The 18,293-nt window shown below is 32.2% G+C and overlaps 1 protein-coding gene across 2 annotated transcripts; it reads right to left on the bottom strand.

Annotated features, from left to right (window-relative positions):
- Positions 1-1,127: 1,127 nt before the first annotated feature.
- On the bottom strand, positions 1,128-13,976 carry temp (protein prenyltransferase alpha subunit repeat-containing protein tempura). Of its 2 annotated transcripts, none has more exons than XM_067278174.1 (7): positions 13,915-13,976; positions 8,293-8,428; positions 7,065-7,225; positions 4,016-4,091; positions 3,824-3,928; positions 1,968-2,133; positions 1,128-1,884 (listed from the first exon to the last, which is right to left on the bottom strand). In XM_067278174.1, the coding sequence occupies exons 2-7, from the start codon at positions 8,361-8,363 to the stop codon at positions 1,318-1,320; spliced, it is 1,146 nt and encodes a 381-aa protein (XP_067134275.1). In that variant the 5' UTR covers positions 8,364-8,428; positions 13,915-13,976; the 3' UTR covers positions 1,128-1,317. The 2 variants fall into 2 exon arrangements, with proteins under 2 accessions (XP_067134275.1, XP_067134276.1); XM_067278175.1 differs by lacking the exon at positions 13,915-13,976 and adding an exon at positions 10,223-10,332.
- Between the last annotated feature and the right edge of the window lie 4,317 nt (positions 13,977-18,293).

Below are 18,293 nucleotides of genomic sequence, written 5' to 3'. Positions count from 1 at the left end.
TGCGGCCCTTGTTAAAACCTAATGTTCTCGATAATATTTCTAAACTATTGTCTCTAAATACGGGTATGCCACCAATTTTCCGGCGGTTCTTTTAGTTCTAATAGGAATTTCCGACACTGTCGGACTCGTTTGGCAATGCGCACGGGTAGCATCGTGTTTAGTTCACATTCGTTTGGATTGTCTAAAGTGGGAAATTTCACTATTGGATTTTTGGTACATTTTACTTACGTTTAACTCTAACTTTGGTTTCTAAAGTGGAGGAGATGATACATGTAAACATTGCTACTCATTTAATGTACACTTTATTTAAGTTTCTAGCCCACGGAAAGTATACGATTAGTGGTCTGGGATGTACCGTTGCATTATTCTTATACGACTCCGGTTGCTCGTGGAACCGGGATGCCGGAATATTGGCAGTCATCCGTCGTAACTTCGGCAATTCCGACTTTAACGAAACGACTATTGTCGACATGTTGTAATTGTACACTACGCATATTACTTCTGTTCTTTAGAATAAAATCTACAGATCTAGAAGTATCTTAAGAGATTATATTCAAAGTTTTAATATGAAAAATACAACAAAAAATACTATATATATATATATATATATATATATATAACATTTATATATAATACTTTTCTATTAAAATCAGCTTTTATAAAAAGCACATATATGTATATAAGCAGCCACCAACGGAAACGGATGTCTTATAACAACTTGTCATAAGTATTGTTTGAAATGTAAGAAACACCCAGAAATTATTTTACGAAATACAAACATACTGAATTTACAGTTAAATGCTTGTGAAGTAATTAAAAAATGGTAGATAAAAGGCAAAAAAATGAAGAAAAGTAAGTAACTTACCTACGGACAACTCGAATCCTTAACTAATTATTATTGCTATTTTGTAAAGTCGAATTAAGTTTCTTGATTCTATAATATCTTTTATTGTATTTTTTCGCTGGTTCTTTTAACAGCGAAAAATACAATACTTTCAATTAAATTCTCATTAATTTTTAATTTACTAATCTTGGTTTTTTAGTCTACGAGAGAAAAAAATGTTATATATATATATATAAAACAGTTTATATTTATACTGTTTTAAAAATAATTATTATTATTATTAATTTTAATACATGTTTTATTTAAAAAATGGCTTTTTTGAATCACTTATTGTAACTTTATAACACTAGAAAATATCACATAGGGTCTTAACTTCAAATTTAATTTGTGTAAAATGTTCTCAATTAATTATCACCTGAGTAAAAAGAAGTCTTAATGAGCAATGTTTGTCTTGTCCTGTTAAAACGTAAGCATTAAGAGAGAGGAAACGACGATGACAGGACTTTACGCAGCCATTCTAGATGCCTCGTCGCCAAGTGGTGCTGCCAATCCTTTTGATTTATCGACAGTAAGCATTTCTTAACGAAACTATCCTCCTCTTCCACGTAGAATTTAAATTCCGTCTGAAATTCCAGTTTAGTTTTTTTCACCCTGCCGCCGTCCACGCAGACGACGCACTTGGGCGTTACGGAATTCGGCACGGAATGAGAGCGGCGGCACAGGGCGTGGATGACAAAACGACGGTGGCACCACAACGCCTCGTGTCCGGGATACGAAATTATCAGGTCAGAATTTAGAACCAGTTCCTGTTGTAACAGCAGCCACGTCTCGTTTGTGACGACCAAACCATGTTTGTCGCTTCCTTTATCCTGTACGTTTTCACTAGTAGATTCTTGAGATTTGGATAGAGAAGAGCTCTGGTGATTGCCAGTTTCTTTTAAACAAGTGGTTATGAGGAACTGTCGATAATGAAATCCGCTGTGGTCGGAAATGTGATTACATACCCACGATTCCGTGTTTTTTAATTCTTCGACAGCTATCTGAAATTACGAAACTTTAAAATTTAAATCTTTCCTTAGAAAGAAAAGAAAAATCAAATTACTAAAAGTAATTGTATATTTACATTTTTTTTATCTACTATTAATTCTTGAATAACCCAAATTCTATGACTCCATGCATAATAATTATTAGGATAACGTTCGGCAGCTCTCGAACAGACTTCGAATTCGTATTTAATCGTTTTAATTGATAAAAATTGCTTTTCTCTTAGCCTTTGGAGCAGTAATTTCCTAAAATTAATAATGATTTGAAAATTATCATCATACTATTTTAATTACTTTCGATTAACATGCATAAAATGCATGCACACACACACGCACGCGCACATGTATCGTGTAAATCAATGGTTTCCAACCATTGATTTACATGAACGTGGATGCCATTACATGCTTCAGCACACATGGATGCCATGAAATACATGCATATTTTTCATTTGGTTTAATATCTATGTATCAGGCTTCAGGATGTTTAGTATATAAATGATTAAATTCCTAATAAAGAACAAAACAGCCTCTAGTTTGATTGATGGGAATAGACTATCATAATAATCATATGCTGTAAAAATATCTTTGGTAGAGGGTGTAAAACAGAATAATCAGTTTTGAATCTACAGAAGTTAAATACTTACACAGGATATACTCTAAATTGACTGTGCGTGCAAATGTCTCCTCTATCGGAAGTCTGATCTTCCGACGAGGAAGAGTAGGGAATATGATTAAATTGGTCGAGTACATAGATATTTTTTACTATATCAGTTACACATGTAAGTTCTTATCTACCATAAAAGGATGAAAGAACAAAAAGGGCTCTGCCAACATCTGCCTCACTATCTCTTCGAGCTTTGGCATACTTTGTATGCGTAAAAGGCAGTATTCAAAAAATACTGCCATTTTAACTAAAGAAACACAACTGCTCTCTCAGCTTAGGTTATTATAACCTAATTATATATTCTCATTTTCTCTAAACATATTAAACTCATTAACTCCCACGATGCCCTAGAACTACATATAGCATAGAGTTGGTTGATAGATGGTTTGGATATCTCCACTTGTAAGATGATCTTAGATGGGTTTACTTAAGCATGTATGCCACTGTTATATAACATAAAAACTTTTTACAAAATATTTTTATGCATTTTTTTTCCTTAAATTTCTATTAAAAACTTTTAAACCAAGTAAACAAAGTGTTGATTAAATTTTAAAATATAAAGAAATTATCCAATGAAAATTCCTTCACTTTACTATAACTTCCTAATTATTCCTATTTCATAATTACAGGTACTCCTCATGTGTTATAGTACACTATTAGCCTATTATAGTATTATAAGACTATTATAGTACGCTTAGTGCACATGTCACCGTTCTCCACTGACCGACATTCAAGCCGAGAAAGGGGATTCCCCGAATTGCAGGCCGAAACTCGATTGGTCGTAAGTGTGAGTGGTCGTTAAGCAGATAGGTCGAAAAATGAGGAGCACCTATATTATGAGGTCCCAATTTTAACTTTTACTGTAAGATAATTATAAGAATGGAAGAAAGACTGACAACGACATACTGGAACCTGAACATTGCTTCTAATAATAATCATTTCTAACTCTCTCTCTATGCAAATCAGTCAAAACTGTATTGTATAAGGTATATAGTGTATGTGGGGGAGTGCAAGTCCTCTCCTAGATGATCGATTAAATCTTTGCTTTACTAATGATCGGTTGTCGAGCATAGACACTGCCTATGTCACAACACAAAAATCTTTAAAGAAAGGAATGACGTTACTTTACGCGAGGTTTGTCAAACTGCTGCCGCTCGGGCCGAGGCAACATCGCAAACCAAACGTGGCAAGTAAAATCTCGTTGCTTTAATAAATAGGAGCTTAAATATTTATCATTCGGTATTAATTTATTTGTCACCAAACAACTGTTACCTATGAGAAAACACGTCCAGACACTTTGGTTTTCGGCTCAGTACCAATTCAGAAAACTTTAATTCTTCTTCTATATTCTGAACTCCACTAAATACAAGGTCTTTCCTGATTCAAAAAGAAAACAAAACAACAATGTAAAATTTAAAGTATAAAAATTTGGACAATTTTTATCAATTACATTAAAGTACTAACCGAATATTCCACGCCGTCTGTACGTCGGGATTGATTAAAAGTATAGCTCGCGTCCAACTCAATATAACTGCTGTATCTGAAAATAGTCATTATGCTAATCGGTTACCGTTAACGGATATATTTCATCGTCATTAATTTTTAAATTAATCTTAACTGCTATTGGGCGTGGCAAAATTGTTATGTTAAAATAAATCTACATGCAATTAATTCAACATTTAGATTTGTATATTTTCAGATAAATAATTTAATCTGGCCTTGCTTCACAATATTGTGCAAGTACTTTCGGATAATTTATCTAGACTAGATGCCGTGTTGAGTAATACTGTATATTATTATTTTTATCATTTAAATTTCCTTAAATATTTTCCATAAATAATATACCAAAATTCATTTTTAAATCCATTAATACCATTTAACAATTTAGCCTTAATTTCCTGGCTAAAAGTCTTAATTGTAATTGGTTTAGTTAACTGTATACCTATGTATGTTTAGAGGCCATTTTTGCACATTTGTCAAGTTAAATTGGTTTTAATTGGTTGCAGCCTAATTTAAATTATAAATCATCTGACCGCATCTAGAAATTTAATTATATAAAATAATAGGTAAAGCAAAGTTGCCATCACTTAGTTAATATGACAGTTTCTGGTATTTTAATTTGAATTTTTCTTTATTATTTACATGAAAAGAAACATGGATGTACTGATAATAGGTACAAGTAACATGAAAGATAATGTAGTTGTATAGATAAAATGTCGAAATCAATTAAAGATTAGTTACACGATAAAATAAAAGTATTGAAGATTATCTCCTTTAGTAAATTCCAATTTAATCATTAATTTTGAAAAAAAAATTCATTTATTTAATTAAAGATGATTAGAATGGACAGTCTTTTTATAGGGTGGGCCATACATTGCTTTAATTTTGCTTAAATTCAAGCAAAATTTCATAATTTATTAAAAAGTAAAGTAACTTCTTATTGATAGTTTGAATATTTGTTAAATTAATAGCAAATGGCCGACAAAAATTAATTCGGCAGGATCTCGGGTATCTTTCTTTAAACGAACGGGTGGTTAAATGTTACATTTTCGAGTATAATTCGTTTATTGATAAAACAAACCCCTTACCGAAGTGTATTGTGATTATTTCATAATCATCTTTCAACACAATGCATTATAGATAATTACTTTATGTTGTAATAAGAAGAACTACACTTTATCTAAGATAATATTTGATTAATTACAACTATTATTATTTACATTGATAGCTTTATTTCCTATTGTCTAAAATGTTTCTAAATTTATTTCAGTTTGATATTTGTTTTCATTTTATACGAGATATCGAACAATTACTTTCTGTTGTTAAATAAGTTATCGATTTTAATAAAAAATCATTCTTTATGCAAAAAATAATCAAAAGTTTTGGGCATATAAATTCACTCTGTGTCAATAAATCAGCTTTCAAATTATTTAAAATAATAACTTTGCTTGAGTAATTTTTTTTATGCATCAAAGAAGAGGATTATAATATTTTAAGTTAAATGTCACTACTTTAAGAATAATCTACACATGATAAATGATTGTAAAGTACTCAAATTTATTGTTTAAACTGCATTAAAATTTTATATGCAATTATATGCTTTTATTTCTATTATTATTCATTTAAGAACAAGTGTTATAAATGTCTAAAAGGAATTAAAATACTTTGTATTCCAGCATTATCGGGAAAACAGATTTATTTGTATGAAAATCATTCTATAGTGAGCAATATATTACCGAAAATTATGGTACAATGGATGTAAATTTTACGAACTTTTAAACATAAAATTGCGAGGAAGAATCCAACTTTTGTTTTATTTATTGTAATTTTATTTTGTTTATCTAGGTTTATTTCATAGTTAAGTATGGAAGGACTACTTTGCACTCCTGATCGCAATATCTTAGCTATAATAAATTGGACAATGCCTTTACCTAAGTGACTGTCACACAGTCGGTAAACTCCATGCAACCGGCTCATTGGTCAGGTGAAAACTTGCAACCAAATACTGTTGTTTGGTTGTAGATTCATGCCTGACTGGCCGCAGACAGTATTTGGACATTTGATAATAAATGAAACAAAGTAGAGTTCGTCATGTAAATTTAATAACAACAATCTGTACAAAATGCTGATAGCAGAAACACATTTAAAACTTTCATGGCATCAATCTACTGTTTCTTAACCGGCGTTCTCTGATTTCACCGAGAAACAAGTCGAATGGAAAGAGGAAAACATAAAACTTGTATTTGCTGCATGCAGGATTTCATTTGATCAAAACTGTCTTTTTAAATTTACACTTAAAATCTTACAATATGTTGCATTAAAATTGATAGAAATAACTGCTCAAAAATTATTAACACCAAATATGGTCTTTTAATCATAAACATTTTGTATAAATTAAAATCAAAACAATATGACTTTATTAATATAGCCATAATAACTAGTTTGCTATTATCTCATATTTTAATTTTAAAAAATATTACATACAAGAAATGTCTTCAGACAATATTCATCTGAAACAGTCTCATAAAAGTGTAATTTGACAGATTTTCCGGCAAAGCTTTATCATTTACCTGTTGTAGAACAAGGACAAGAAAGTGTCCATTGTTAGCAGTTAGTAGTGCCAGAGAGTTACACTGGACACAAGACTCCATAGCCAAAACTTTATCCAAAAATGAAACTTTCAACAATATTTTGTGTGTAGTAAGAAACCTCAAATTTTGATGCAACCTAAATAGGTTTTTAATATTATTTCTAGTAAATGTGTAAATATAATTTTATTTTTATGTTTAGAGACTGTCTGTTTTAGATTTTACGTAAAACTCGACCTGTTCAATTAATTAAAGGCATTTTCATTCATTTCTCAAAATATGTATATTATAAGAAAGTGAAAATACACTGGCCTTCGCTTGAGTTTTAAGTGCCAATCTTGTATCATTGTCTTAAAAATCTTACTTAACAAGAAAGTTATATTAATTGTTATTAGTTTTATGTACATAAATGATATTTAAATTACCTAATTTCTGTTGACTATGTTTCCATTGCATCATTTGAGAATATGCATAGAGATATACATGTTTGACGCACCATCCTTCCAATGCTACTTTTTGGTTTATGTGAATGACCGGACATTTGTTTTGTACTACATCACTGATGGGAAGAATGTCAAATTCGTCACTGAAATAAAAAAATATTTAAAAATTAATAAACACTCGAATAATGTTAACGTTTATAAATAATTTATTACATATAATCTAAAATTTAACTAATCTTCATTGACTTCTTAACTTTGCAAACTAATAAAATAAACTGGTTTTGGACATTTTAACACATTTAAAAAAATCATTTATGTTATTTACCGATAACATAAATTTTAACATAACACCTGGCTCAAAATTAAGTATGGTCGATCTTCAATTTAACATCATTTTGCCTCCAAAATAGGCATTAAATCAAGCATGGCACTAAACTGAAATACTTCAAGCAATAAGAATTATATAGAGGGCTGAAGTCTACACACAAATGCCATTTTCAATATAAAATTATACATTTAATAATTCATAGACACTACAGAGAGGATTCTCTATTTACTATTTATAGGGAAGATCTATTCAAAAGTACTTATTGCTGCTTTATGAGAGTGGTGTTGTACTAGTGTTATATACGGTGTGTTCGCTGTCTATTACAATAATAAATTTAATACATTATCAATCGTTTTCCACTCAAAAATAGTTTTTTATTGTAGGTACGAGTAATCGCAAATCGAAGAGTCTTTGTTGTTTATATATGCAATTCATTCTAATGTATTATGATTCTTAACCTTTCGTGTAATATCCATAGTTATCAAAAAATCTTTCCAATATAGCAGCATGTTCACATTTTATTGTAAGCACTTGATTTTGTTGTGTCTTACATCATTGCCATCCTTGTTTTCTATCAGTTATTGACTTCCTATCTCCACTAACAACAACAAAAGTTAAAATGTTTTTATTTGAGTGTTTCTGGACCCTTTCTACGGTATGGAGATGAAAATTATTTCTGATTTTTGTTTGCACATTACTTTTTTTACACATGAAAACAAAGCATCATTAATTTCTTGTGTCAGGCATTCAATTTGTGATATTAAATCTACAAGAACTTAGAAATTAATAAGTGACAGCTCACTTAATGACTTGTTTTCCAGGAAGCAGTCGAGTCATAAAAATGGATCTACCGTAACAAATTCATAAGAATAGATTACTTACATTGCAGGAACTTTCTTAAAAGCTACGTTAATGTCTGACAGAATTCTTTCGGCTAAAGAATTTACTTCCATCGTAGAAACTACGAGCAGGTAAAGACATTTCTAAATAACAAATTGTTTCTAAGTAAGAGAAATATCTGAAACAAAAAAAAAATTAATTAATAATATTTTAATAATAATAATAATAATTGTCATCATCATCATATAAATATATTGTTGAGTGTATCATTCAATTAAGACGATATAATCCAAAATTCAAATTTAAAGTCAACACGTCAGTTTAGTGGTTCCGAAACTGGCAGTAAATCGAGCACGGCACTAAACTGAAGTACCTCAAACAATAAGAATTATGGAAGGATAAGGCCTACACACGTCACATGATAATAACAATGTCATTAGCAAGACAAAATTATCCAACTATGCATTTAATAATTCACAGATACAAAAGGGTTCCTTTTTCAGAATTTTTTACTCTTTCTGCCCCACGAGCAGTAAGAGCTTTTATTTCCTCCATGCCCATCGTGGCCAAGTCTGCAATGAGTTGGCTCGGTAATCGGGGACAGAGTCCGACTTATCCGGGACGAACCCCCCAAAAAATAGTCGAGGCTGCTCGTCAAAATTCGATCCTAGATCCTCCAGAGCAACAAGTTGATGTTTTAACTGCCTTTGTCAATCGATACAACTCCAACAACGTGGAACCTGTGATTTAAATTAAATTATATCAAATTGTCAAATATGAAATAGTTTCATCAAATGATGTATCCTCTTCTTTAAAATTCAGGTCGTTGTAATGCTCTGTTGATCAAACTAATTTGGCCGTATTAGAGTTAATATGACTGCTCATTTGGGTCAATTTTCTAAAAAAAAAAGCCTCTTTAATTTATCAATTGAGAGTTATCTTTTCTATTTTTGATGATTTAGAACACAATTCTATAGAAAAACTATAGTAATTTATAAGAATTTCAAATTGTTTATCAATTACTTTCATCCACACATCAAGATTAAACAGGTGACATCACATTCTTGTAATCCAATAACTGAAATTCGAATATAAAAATGATGGCAAAAACGCCACTTCATAAATGTATAAATAAACCTGTTTAACAAATGCTTCTTATTTAAAAAAATTGTCCATCAATCCTAAACAGAAAATTAAATTTAATGAGATGTTTAATAGGATTATTTAAATGGAATTTATTTTTCAGTTAAATTAACTTAAAGAAAACATGGACACTTCTGCTTCTGTGACCAGAAATCTTCGTTAAATAAAAACACCGACATCGATACGGATTCCTAACACAAATTTTACCGAAGCATATCAAATTTCGCCTTCAGAAAAACTTAAGATTACTAAAAAAAAATCGCAAACAATGTTTAAAATTGACGTTATACTTAGTTATCTCGATACTAAGAATAAATTTGCTCTGTTACTTCAATTAAATGATATGTTTTTTTTTTAATAGAAACACTACTCGACCATTAATTCGCATTACTCAATTCGACATATGTCGTAACGGTTTCCGTCTGACGCGAAGCGTATAGAGTGACACGCAATGCTTAATTGCATCCGAACGAGTAAAACGTTTGCATATTTATCCATTTCGATCGATTAAACTATTTATCATTATTTGTAAGTGCACATTACTAAAACTATGCTTATATTGAGTTCTTCAAACACAAACACAAACCCAAACAAATTGCTGCAGATTAATACACAATGTGTTAAATATAAAGAAATGTTTCTAAAAATTATTTATTATCTGTAATTAATAACCTCTTGCACAAGAAGTATATTCATTAATTGACATATCCGGGGTCAATAATCGACAACAAAAACTTAGGAGATCGACGGTGTAAATCTAATTACTGTGATTAATACTGGTTAAACTTTAATATGTATATAGACTTAGATAGAAAACATACATATTTACCACTTTATACGAATGTTCTTTTCTTGCAGTTGCCAAAGTATCTTATAATGCAAAGTTTAGCTTGTTTATTTATCAATTTAATAGTGCAAATCAATAAGCAGAGGAACTAAATAAAATGAATAGTTGCTTTTTGTAATACTACGTACTAAAAATTACGATATTGATACCGGTTCCGAGTAAACGCATCTTGAATAACGCCGACGAAGAGTACTTGCTGCCAGCTGTCTCTTGACATTGGAAAATTTGGGTTACCCACGCATAAGTTACTATTTTTTTAGCAGTTGTTACTATTACTAAATTATCAAATGTTTTAATCCAATAAAATATATTTAAATAGTTTTAACTGAACAAAATCATCCATGCTAAACCTATTTATTTCTCGACTAGCAATTTCTAATTGCTTTTTGAGTCGGAATCGTAAACCTCGATTCGATTAATTCAATTTTTTGAATATCTCTGTCAATAAGAATAATTTTTTAAATTTCAAATTTGGGTTTGTATCACTTACTGACATTCCACCTACTGATAAACTGTATGTATGATGGAGGTTCCATACAATTATAACGTGAGCTGAAAGATCTGTAGCTGCCTGGACCTTTTCTTTGTTTACGTATGTTTCAATACATAAATACTAATCATTGTGTTACAACACAACACAACACAACAGTCTGAAGTAACTTTATACCGAAGGGCATGTGTAAAATTTACAACCACCATGTTGGGCTTGAGAAGTTTGTGCAACCCTGAATAACCTCTTCCCCAGACACCAATTAGGGTGAGATTGTTAAATCCCACTGTTTCCGAGATAATCTGACATTACCCCTCTGGGATTTTGTAAAGGATTGCATTTGTCATAAAGCTACTTTCTATCGCAGAGCTTATATGGTGACTTTCAACATTTCTGGCATCCTGTGATACCAAAATATTGAAAGTCTTTCAAGAAATAAAAATGCCACATACCCGTGTCCATTGATGTTGTGGGCATCTTTACTAAAATACAGACAGACTCAAAATCCTTCAACAGACACAGATTTTGTAACATCATGTAATTTAATGCATAAGAATTTCAACACGATTCCTTTAAAATAAAATAATGCACATAGCTATGGCCCATCCTGTTTATAAGGATGGGCCATACGTTAACACATGGCGCTCATCCAGCCGGGGCTAGAGGTCTCGCCTTATAGGACCTAATCTCACTCATTTTATTCTACATCTCTAGCTGTGTAATGGCTTAAAGAAACCAAGTAGGGCCTCAAAAGTATTTAAAATGGCCCTGTAAACATACATCTTATTAAAATATATTTTAATTTGTTTGTTTTTGAATTTATTCCTTTCTAATTTGTCAATGCCTAGTACATTACTTCTCTAAACATTCTACACAAAGATTAGTATAAATGCACACGGTTCATAGTAGTCCTTACAAACTCACAAACTGATGAATGCAGATAGTTACAGCTACAAACACGATGTATAGTTACGGTAAAGTGACTGCACTAAGAGATGAGACCGATCGAGGCACCCCTAGCGATAAAAGTCAGAAGCTAGTGCTCCCAACCCGAAATGATGCACGAGATGGAAATATATCGATTACAAAGTCATAGAGTTCGACCAAATTATTAAGAAAGGACACCTCGCACGTGCAAATAGAAAGCGTGAAATGCTAACTTGCACGTTGGGCACAGACAGTAAAACATGTATTTCTAGTGTGATTTTTCACGTGTTTTTTTATGGTACACAAATGTCTCATTTTCCTACGTCTTTGTGCTGCAGTATTACTGTGTCTTACATTGTGTATTATTCAAAACTGTCAGTGTACAAGGACTTTACTAAGTACTCTGTATATATTTATACTCTTAATAGATTCACATTCTAGATTACTTTAATAGCGTGTGTCCCAAAAAATGCATACATACTTTGATTTTTAATAACTTCTATCTTCATTTTCTTAATTTTAATTTAATAATTTCATAATTTCGATTTTAATTTCATAATATAATATACGTAGGGTGTTCTTTTCAAGCTCCGACAGTCCATAAAAAAAAGACAAGTGTAAATAACAAAATGAATTTATTACCAAAAGTTAGGTACAAACGTGGTTACTTTTTGACATAATCACCTGGAAGATTGAGGCATTTGTCATATCTGTGGACGAGCTTTTCCGTCCCCTCATCATAGAACGCTCCCGTCAATGACTCGAGATGGGCCCTGACGTTTTTTGAAGATTGTCATTAGTCTCGAACCTCTGCCCTCCTAGCCATTTTTCTGTTCGGGAAAGAGGTGGAAGTCATACAGGGTGTTTAAAGGTGGTGAAGACTTCCACCATTCAGACTTATACCCAGCTTGCAACTTTTTAATGTGTGAAGACTTCCACATCTTTCCTAAACTGAAAATATGGCTAGCAGGACAGAAGCTTGAGAGTAATGACAATCTTCAAAACAATGCCATTAAGGCCATCTCAATTCACTGGTGGCAACATTCTACAAGGGGACGAAAAAGCTCATCACAGATATGACAAATTCCTCAATCTTCACAGTGATTATGTTGAAAAGTAACCATGTTTGTACCTAACTTTTGGTAGTAAGAATTCATTTTGTTCTTTACATTTGTCTTTGTTTTATGGACCATCAGAGCTTAAAAAAACCGCCCTCTTACATTCGTGTACGTTATAATATACATTATATGAATTAAAATATCATCATAAAAAAAATATATCCCTATCATTCTGTATAACTTTTTGCAACAATTTATCATCAGGTTAACCAACGAGCGATCCACGTACGAAGTTTACGACCCACAGAATAAGATTTTGCTTTATCCTGCAGATTTTTTACTAGTATTAAATAACATTGTAAACAACCTTACGGCTCACAACGTATCAGAAATTTGGATAACATCTCACAACTGGCGCATCGCCGGCAAGACGGCCTTAACACGGTCGGACAAGGAAACCGTTTCGGACAAAATGCACTACGCCGTCAGTTTGCTCATCCAGTTGCGGTAAAGTTACGTTAAGGCCACTCTACACTCGACACCTCACGTAATTCAATTAACGTCACGGATACTAAGACAAAACATCGTACTGCCCGAACGCACGTCTCCTATAAACTAAACAATTATCGAAAATTAAATGTAAGTGCATAAACTCAAAAATAACAAAACTTTTACCTCTTCGACACCACACAATAAATTTATACACATTTTTTGCGTAACGATGCTCCCGGTCTATCCGAAAAGAACAACCGCAAAAGCAGAGGTTACGTAACGCACGGAGTCGAAGGGAAAAAAAGAAGAGAAAAAAGGCAGATGCCATCATCAGCACAACTAAACTTAGCCTGAAAGGAAGTTATTGTGTGCAGACTGAATGCAGGAAGTGAATCATAAACAACATTGTGCACTCATTTAGCACATAATTACTTCAACTTAACATTATTTTTCTCAATTTTCATGTATTTTATCAACCAGATACTTCACAAATTGCCATTTTTACACAAAACCCAGCAAATTTTCCATAAAAATGCCTTAATATTGTCCAAGTATCAAATTACAGCTGATATGAAATGTTTTCAAGTAAATAAGCAGTAAATTAACGTGTTTTGTGTTTACTTCGATAACTATTTATTCGTTTTTCAGTTATGGATTGTTCATTTTGTATTTAATTAAGATTAGGCCTATTTATAAATAAAACTTACCAAACAGTTCCCATGACGACGTCTAAACAAGTTGCGATCGCGGTGCCGAATTGCCAGAAAAAAAATAAACAATATTTTTAATAAATTTCCCTTTAAATTTTACATAAATACTTCTCTTTTATATTTTATTATTATTAATTTCGATTATTTGAAGAAATTTATTCGACTAGCTTTACCTTCTGTTATCGGATACGTATTTATACGTCATTAAAAGAACACTTAACAAGTGCCTCGGTAGCGCAGTAGGCAGCGCGTCAGTCTCATAATCTGAAGGTCGTGAGTTCGATCCTCACCCGGGGCACATTTTTTTCCTCTTATTTTTTATTAGTTTTTATACTTTTTTCTTTATTTAAATCTTTCTACAAATTAAAATATTATTTATGAATTTTTTTTAGTATTTAATTACTTTAAAAGTTTAAGTTTAGTATAAAAGTATCTCTCTTGTTTTCGGTTAAAAGTGTTTTTTTTTTTAAATATTTCTGTGCGTGATGCCCCTCTTTGACCTTCAAAAAATACTATTAAATCTTGTGCTCCCGCTTATCTGTATTGCAACTTCTAATGATCTTTTTAAAATTATTACTGTACTCAGTGCCGTAACTAGGCGGGTGCAACAGGTGCACCCGTACAGGGCCCACTTGGAAGGGGGGCCAAAAATGCATGCATTTGTTTTATTATTTTACCAAACCTTATTAATTAAGGGGCCTAAATGCTAATTCTTGCACAGGGCACAGGAATGGCGTACTTTAAAGATATTACTGTTTAATGCAATTTCTATGCTCTTTTTTAAATCTAGTGCTCCCTCCCGTGTAATGCAACTTCTCTGCCTCTTAAATCTAATGCATCTCTCTAATGCTCCTCCCTGTGTATAAATTAAAGTTTATGGCTCTTCTTATATTTAAAGCATCTTTCTAATGATCCTTCTTATCTATAATGCAACTTCTATGCCCCTTCTTATATCTAATGCCTCTTCCCTTTGCTCTCCCTATGTACGATGTAAAATCTATGCCTCTGATACATCCTTCTGGTGTTCCTTCCTATGTATAATGCAACTTCTAATGCTTCTCCTAAGATTCTAAAAATACTTTTATATCTAAAACAAGCAAAGTATTGTGATTAAACAATAAAAAAAATAAGAAAAAAAGGTTATCGCGTGTGGAATATAATTTCCTTTATATTCTCCACGAAGTTATGAAATTACTTATTAGATAAGCGCGATAAGAAATTTAAATAGTTACATAATACATTAATGTAATAAATTCCTCGTTTTTTTAAATTTACCAGTACCTTTAAACTTTTATCTAAAACACTTAATGTATTTGATATTTATACACTTAAACTACATCTTTATCTGTTTAATTTAGCATTACTGTTCCGGGGATTAAAATACAGTCGCTCTCCATATCTGTTTACAGATTGAGGACACAGTTGGCCCTACTTGTTGTGGTCCTACACTAAACAAAACATAAAAGAGGCCCTTCTTCCTTCTTAAAATAATAACTGGCAATATGTATACACTGCACCAGGCCTCACACTCGGAGGGACCTCCGAGTGTGAGGCCTGGCTGTAGCTTGTTTATCTTACAGGCTAACGTAAATGTGGCTTTAATCGTTCTGAAGCATTGTATTTTTTTAATGTTTCACAATATCTAGGCAAAAACAATAAAATGGAAGAATATTATCAATAAATGATTTATCGTCTTCACTACGTGCTATTATATGGAAGCCATTTTCTATGCCATCATGGTTTCTTCAGAAAATATGTTAAAAGATAATCCTTTACAGCAGCAAAAACAAAAGTATTTTTTTAACTGAATCTTTTAAGAGCTTTATTTTATAAAATGGCATTTAAAAAAAGCTAAACATAATTAAAGTTTGGGTTACGAACCAGCTAAAGTAAGCCCTCTTAGTTCCCACAGGGCGGAAAGGACTTAGGAAACTTTCTTGAAGCAATTTGAATATTGCTGCAAGAAAAACGGAATAATTAAGGTTAAAATTATTTTAAAATTGCTAAATAAATCGTTGGAGGATAATAGAATAAACACGATTTCACTGATTTGATGTCATTGATCCGTTTCTTGCTTTCCTGTGTTGGAAAATATTGATAATTCCTTATCAAGAACGATTTCTACATTTTCTAGTTTTGCAATTTTGACATTTTCAAATCTTTGTTTATAAATCTAAATATTCATATATACTGAATATACACGTATACAAATGACTTATGTTGGTAAATTTATGGCAGGTTTACGTCAATGTTTTGGCCTAAGCCAAAACTTTCAGGAGACCCAAAAATCATTGGCACTTAACCATGGTTTATCCATGTTTTACCATATAGTACATAAACAGCGCCAGATTTACACGTTAACTGTTAGAACCACGCGCTATGGGAATCTTTGCTTCATTCTCCAAAAATTTAACACGTATTATTTATTAATATTTGGTAAAAGGAGTATTATGTACTATAACTCAGGATCACAGTATCTAAATCTATGCATGTATTCCAAATGTATAATCTAATACTTGATCGCTGGTACTATGCAATAATATTATTTTCAGAGTCCACCGGTGGCCGAGTGGGTAAAATCAGTGAACACTGGGCGCGGGTTTGCTGCTGACTGACAGGGTGGCCACGTGGAGTTTGCTGAGCTTTCTTCACGTGTCTAAATAACTGCCTAAATAGAAACCAGTTTTCAATAAAAAGTCCTTCCGAGAGGCACTCTCCTCTCGGCAGATTTCCCACGAGTTGCGTACTCTTATCCCATTAATCATTCCATTATTCTCAGAGTTGAAAAACTTCGCTACTTTGTACGGATAACTACAGTTTACCAAACGTCACTTCCTGATGTACAGATTAATTTCTTGAGGAAGAATGATTTGTGCATCATGCAATGTACAGTACACGTCGCTCGAAATGTTTCGAATGTAACTCCAGAAATGTTAATTTGCAATGTTTTCCAGTCACCGTTACATTTGAATTAGGGCCAGATTTACTCATAAACTTACAGCTTAGAGCCTCAAACTATAAAGCATCGTGTTTTTACAAGGATTGTAATTCGTTAAACGGAAAGATCCTCTTACGTTTTATACCGTATTTTCACAACAAGGCTTAATTCAATCCTAAATCTTGAGGTTCCAATCAATGAGACCTTCTAAAATAGCACTCTTAACCCCTTAACCCCGTGCAATACGAAAACATCTTCGTGTGCAGCACGAATCTAAAGACCTTAGAATAGCTGCAATGACGATGACGCAAATGACATAGATGTCGTTTGTGATGTCACAATATCTATTATATTTCGTTGTTATGATTAGGTACCGCATTTGGAGATGGTAAATGACCATTTTCATCCCTCAATCTCCGTGATTGAAATGTAAACAAATCTAATAATCTTTTTCGGCTTAAATCGAATCGAATATCTGTAAATATATTATTGGAAGCAAGGTTGATTTTCGGTGACGTAGCTAATGACGTCGTTCACTTTCGAAACAATAGGCAACAAGAAAGTGACGTAGATTAAATTTCTCGTAAACTTGGATTCAATTCGCATTACCTTGATACTGTGGGAATTTAAAGAAAATAGACTTTCATAAACACTAAAATAAACATAAAACCAACCATAAAACCATTTTAAGGTATAATAATTTGATTTTATACTCTAAGGCACTTATATAAATTAAACATGACGTTGGGTTGTAAACAACATGTCAACAACATATTCATATTCACATTATTCATATGAAATCTGCATACGAGTCGTGGGTTTTCTCTATTCTAAGGTCTTTTTCAGGCCCATCGTGGAGTTGGTCAGGTCATATGGTATTGAAAGACGGGCCAAACATACTATCTTGGGTTCTTCTACCGCTCGGATTCGATTCTGTGCAATCAGAGCCTTAAAAGCCTTAAGTATGGGTTATACTTTTAATGATGTTTTGTACTAAGAGAACCCTCATAATAAAAAGTAGGCTATATGCGAACAACCCGCAATAAAAATGTGTGCCATAACTCATCCACCCAAACGATTAAGTTAATATCGAGGTTTGTACATTGTGGATCCTTATTTTTAAAAATATTCCCATCGGAAAAGTGTGGTATGTTTAAATTATCGATAATAAGGATAAAGGCTCAAGAACGAATCTGTACGAATACCCAAAATTACTCTAAAATATATTATCCTAAGACTAGTATAAAAATTTGTGTGTTGCATTGTAAAATTTCATTCTAATTTATGGAAAAATCCGGTATTGCAACGTATCGGATGCAAGTAAATCATTGATTATCCAAACTGGAGGACGATAGAGCAGTAGACTCCAGACTTTCGATTACATCCTATCGAAACCAAGGTCGTAGAAAGATTAATTTTATCGCAGTCATTATAAGTA

This window comes from Centruroides vittatus, unplaced genomic scaffold (assembly GCF_030686945.1).
Source record: "Centruroides vittatus isolate TY-2023 unplaced genomic scaffold, ASM3068694v2 contig_794, whole genome shotgun sequence".
Lineage (NCBI taxonomy): Eukaryota > Metazoa > Arthropoda > Arachnida > Scorpiones > Buthidae > Centruroides > Centruroides vittatus.
Note: the sequence above shows the minus strand (reverse complement) of the source record. Positions and strands in the feature narration are given on the sequence as shown.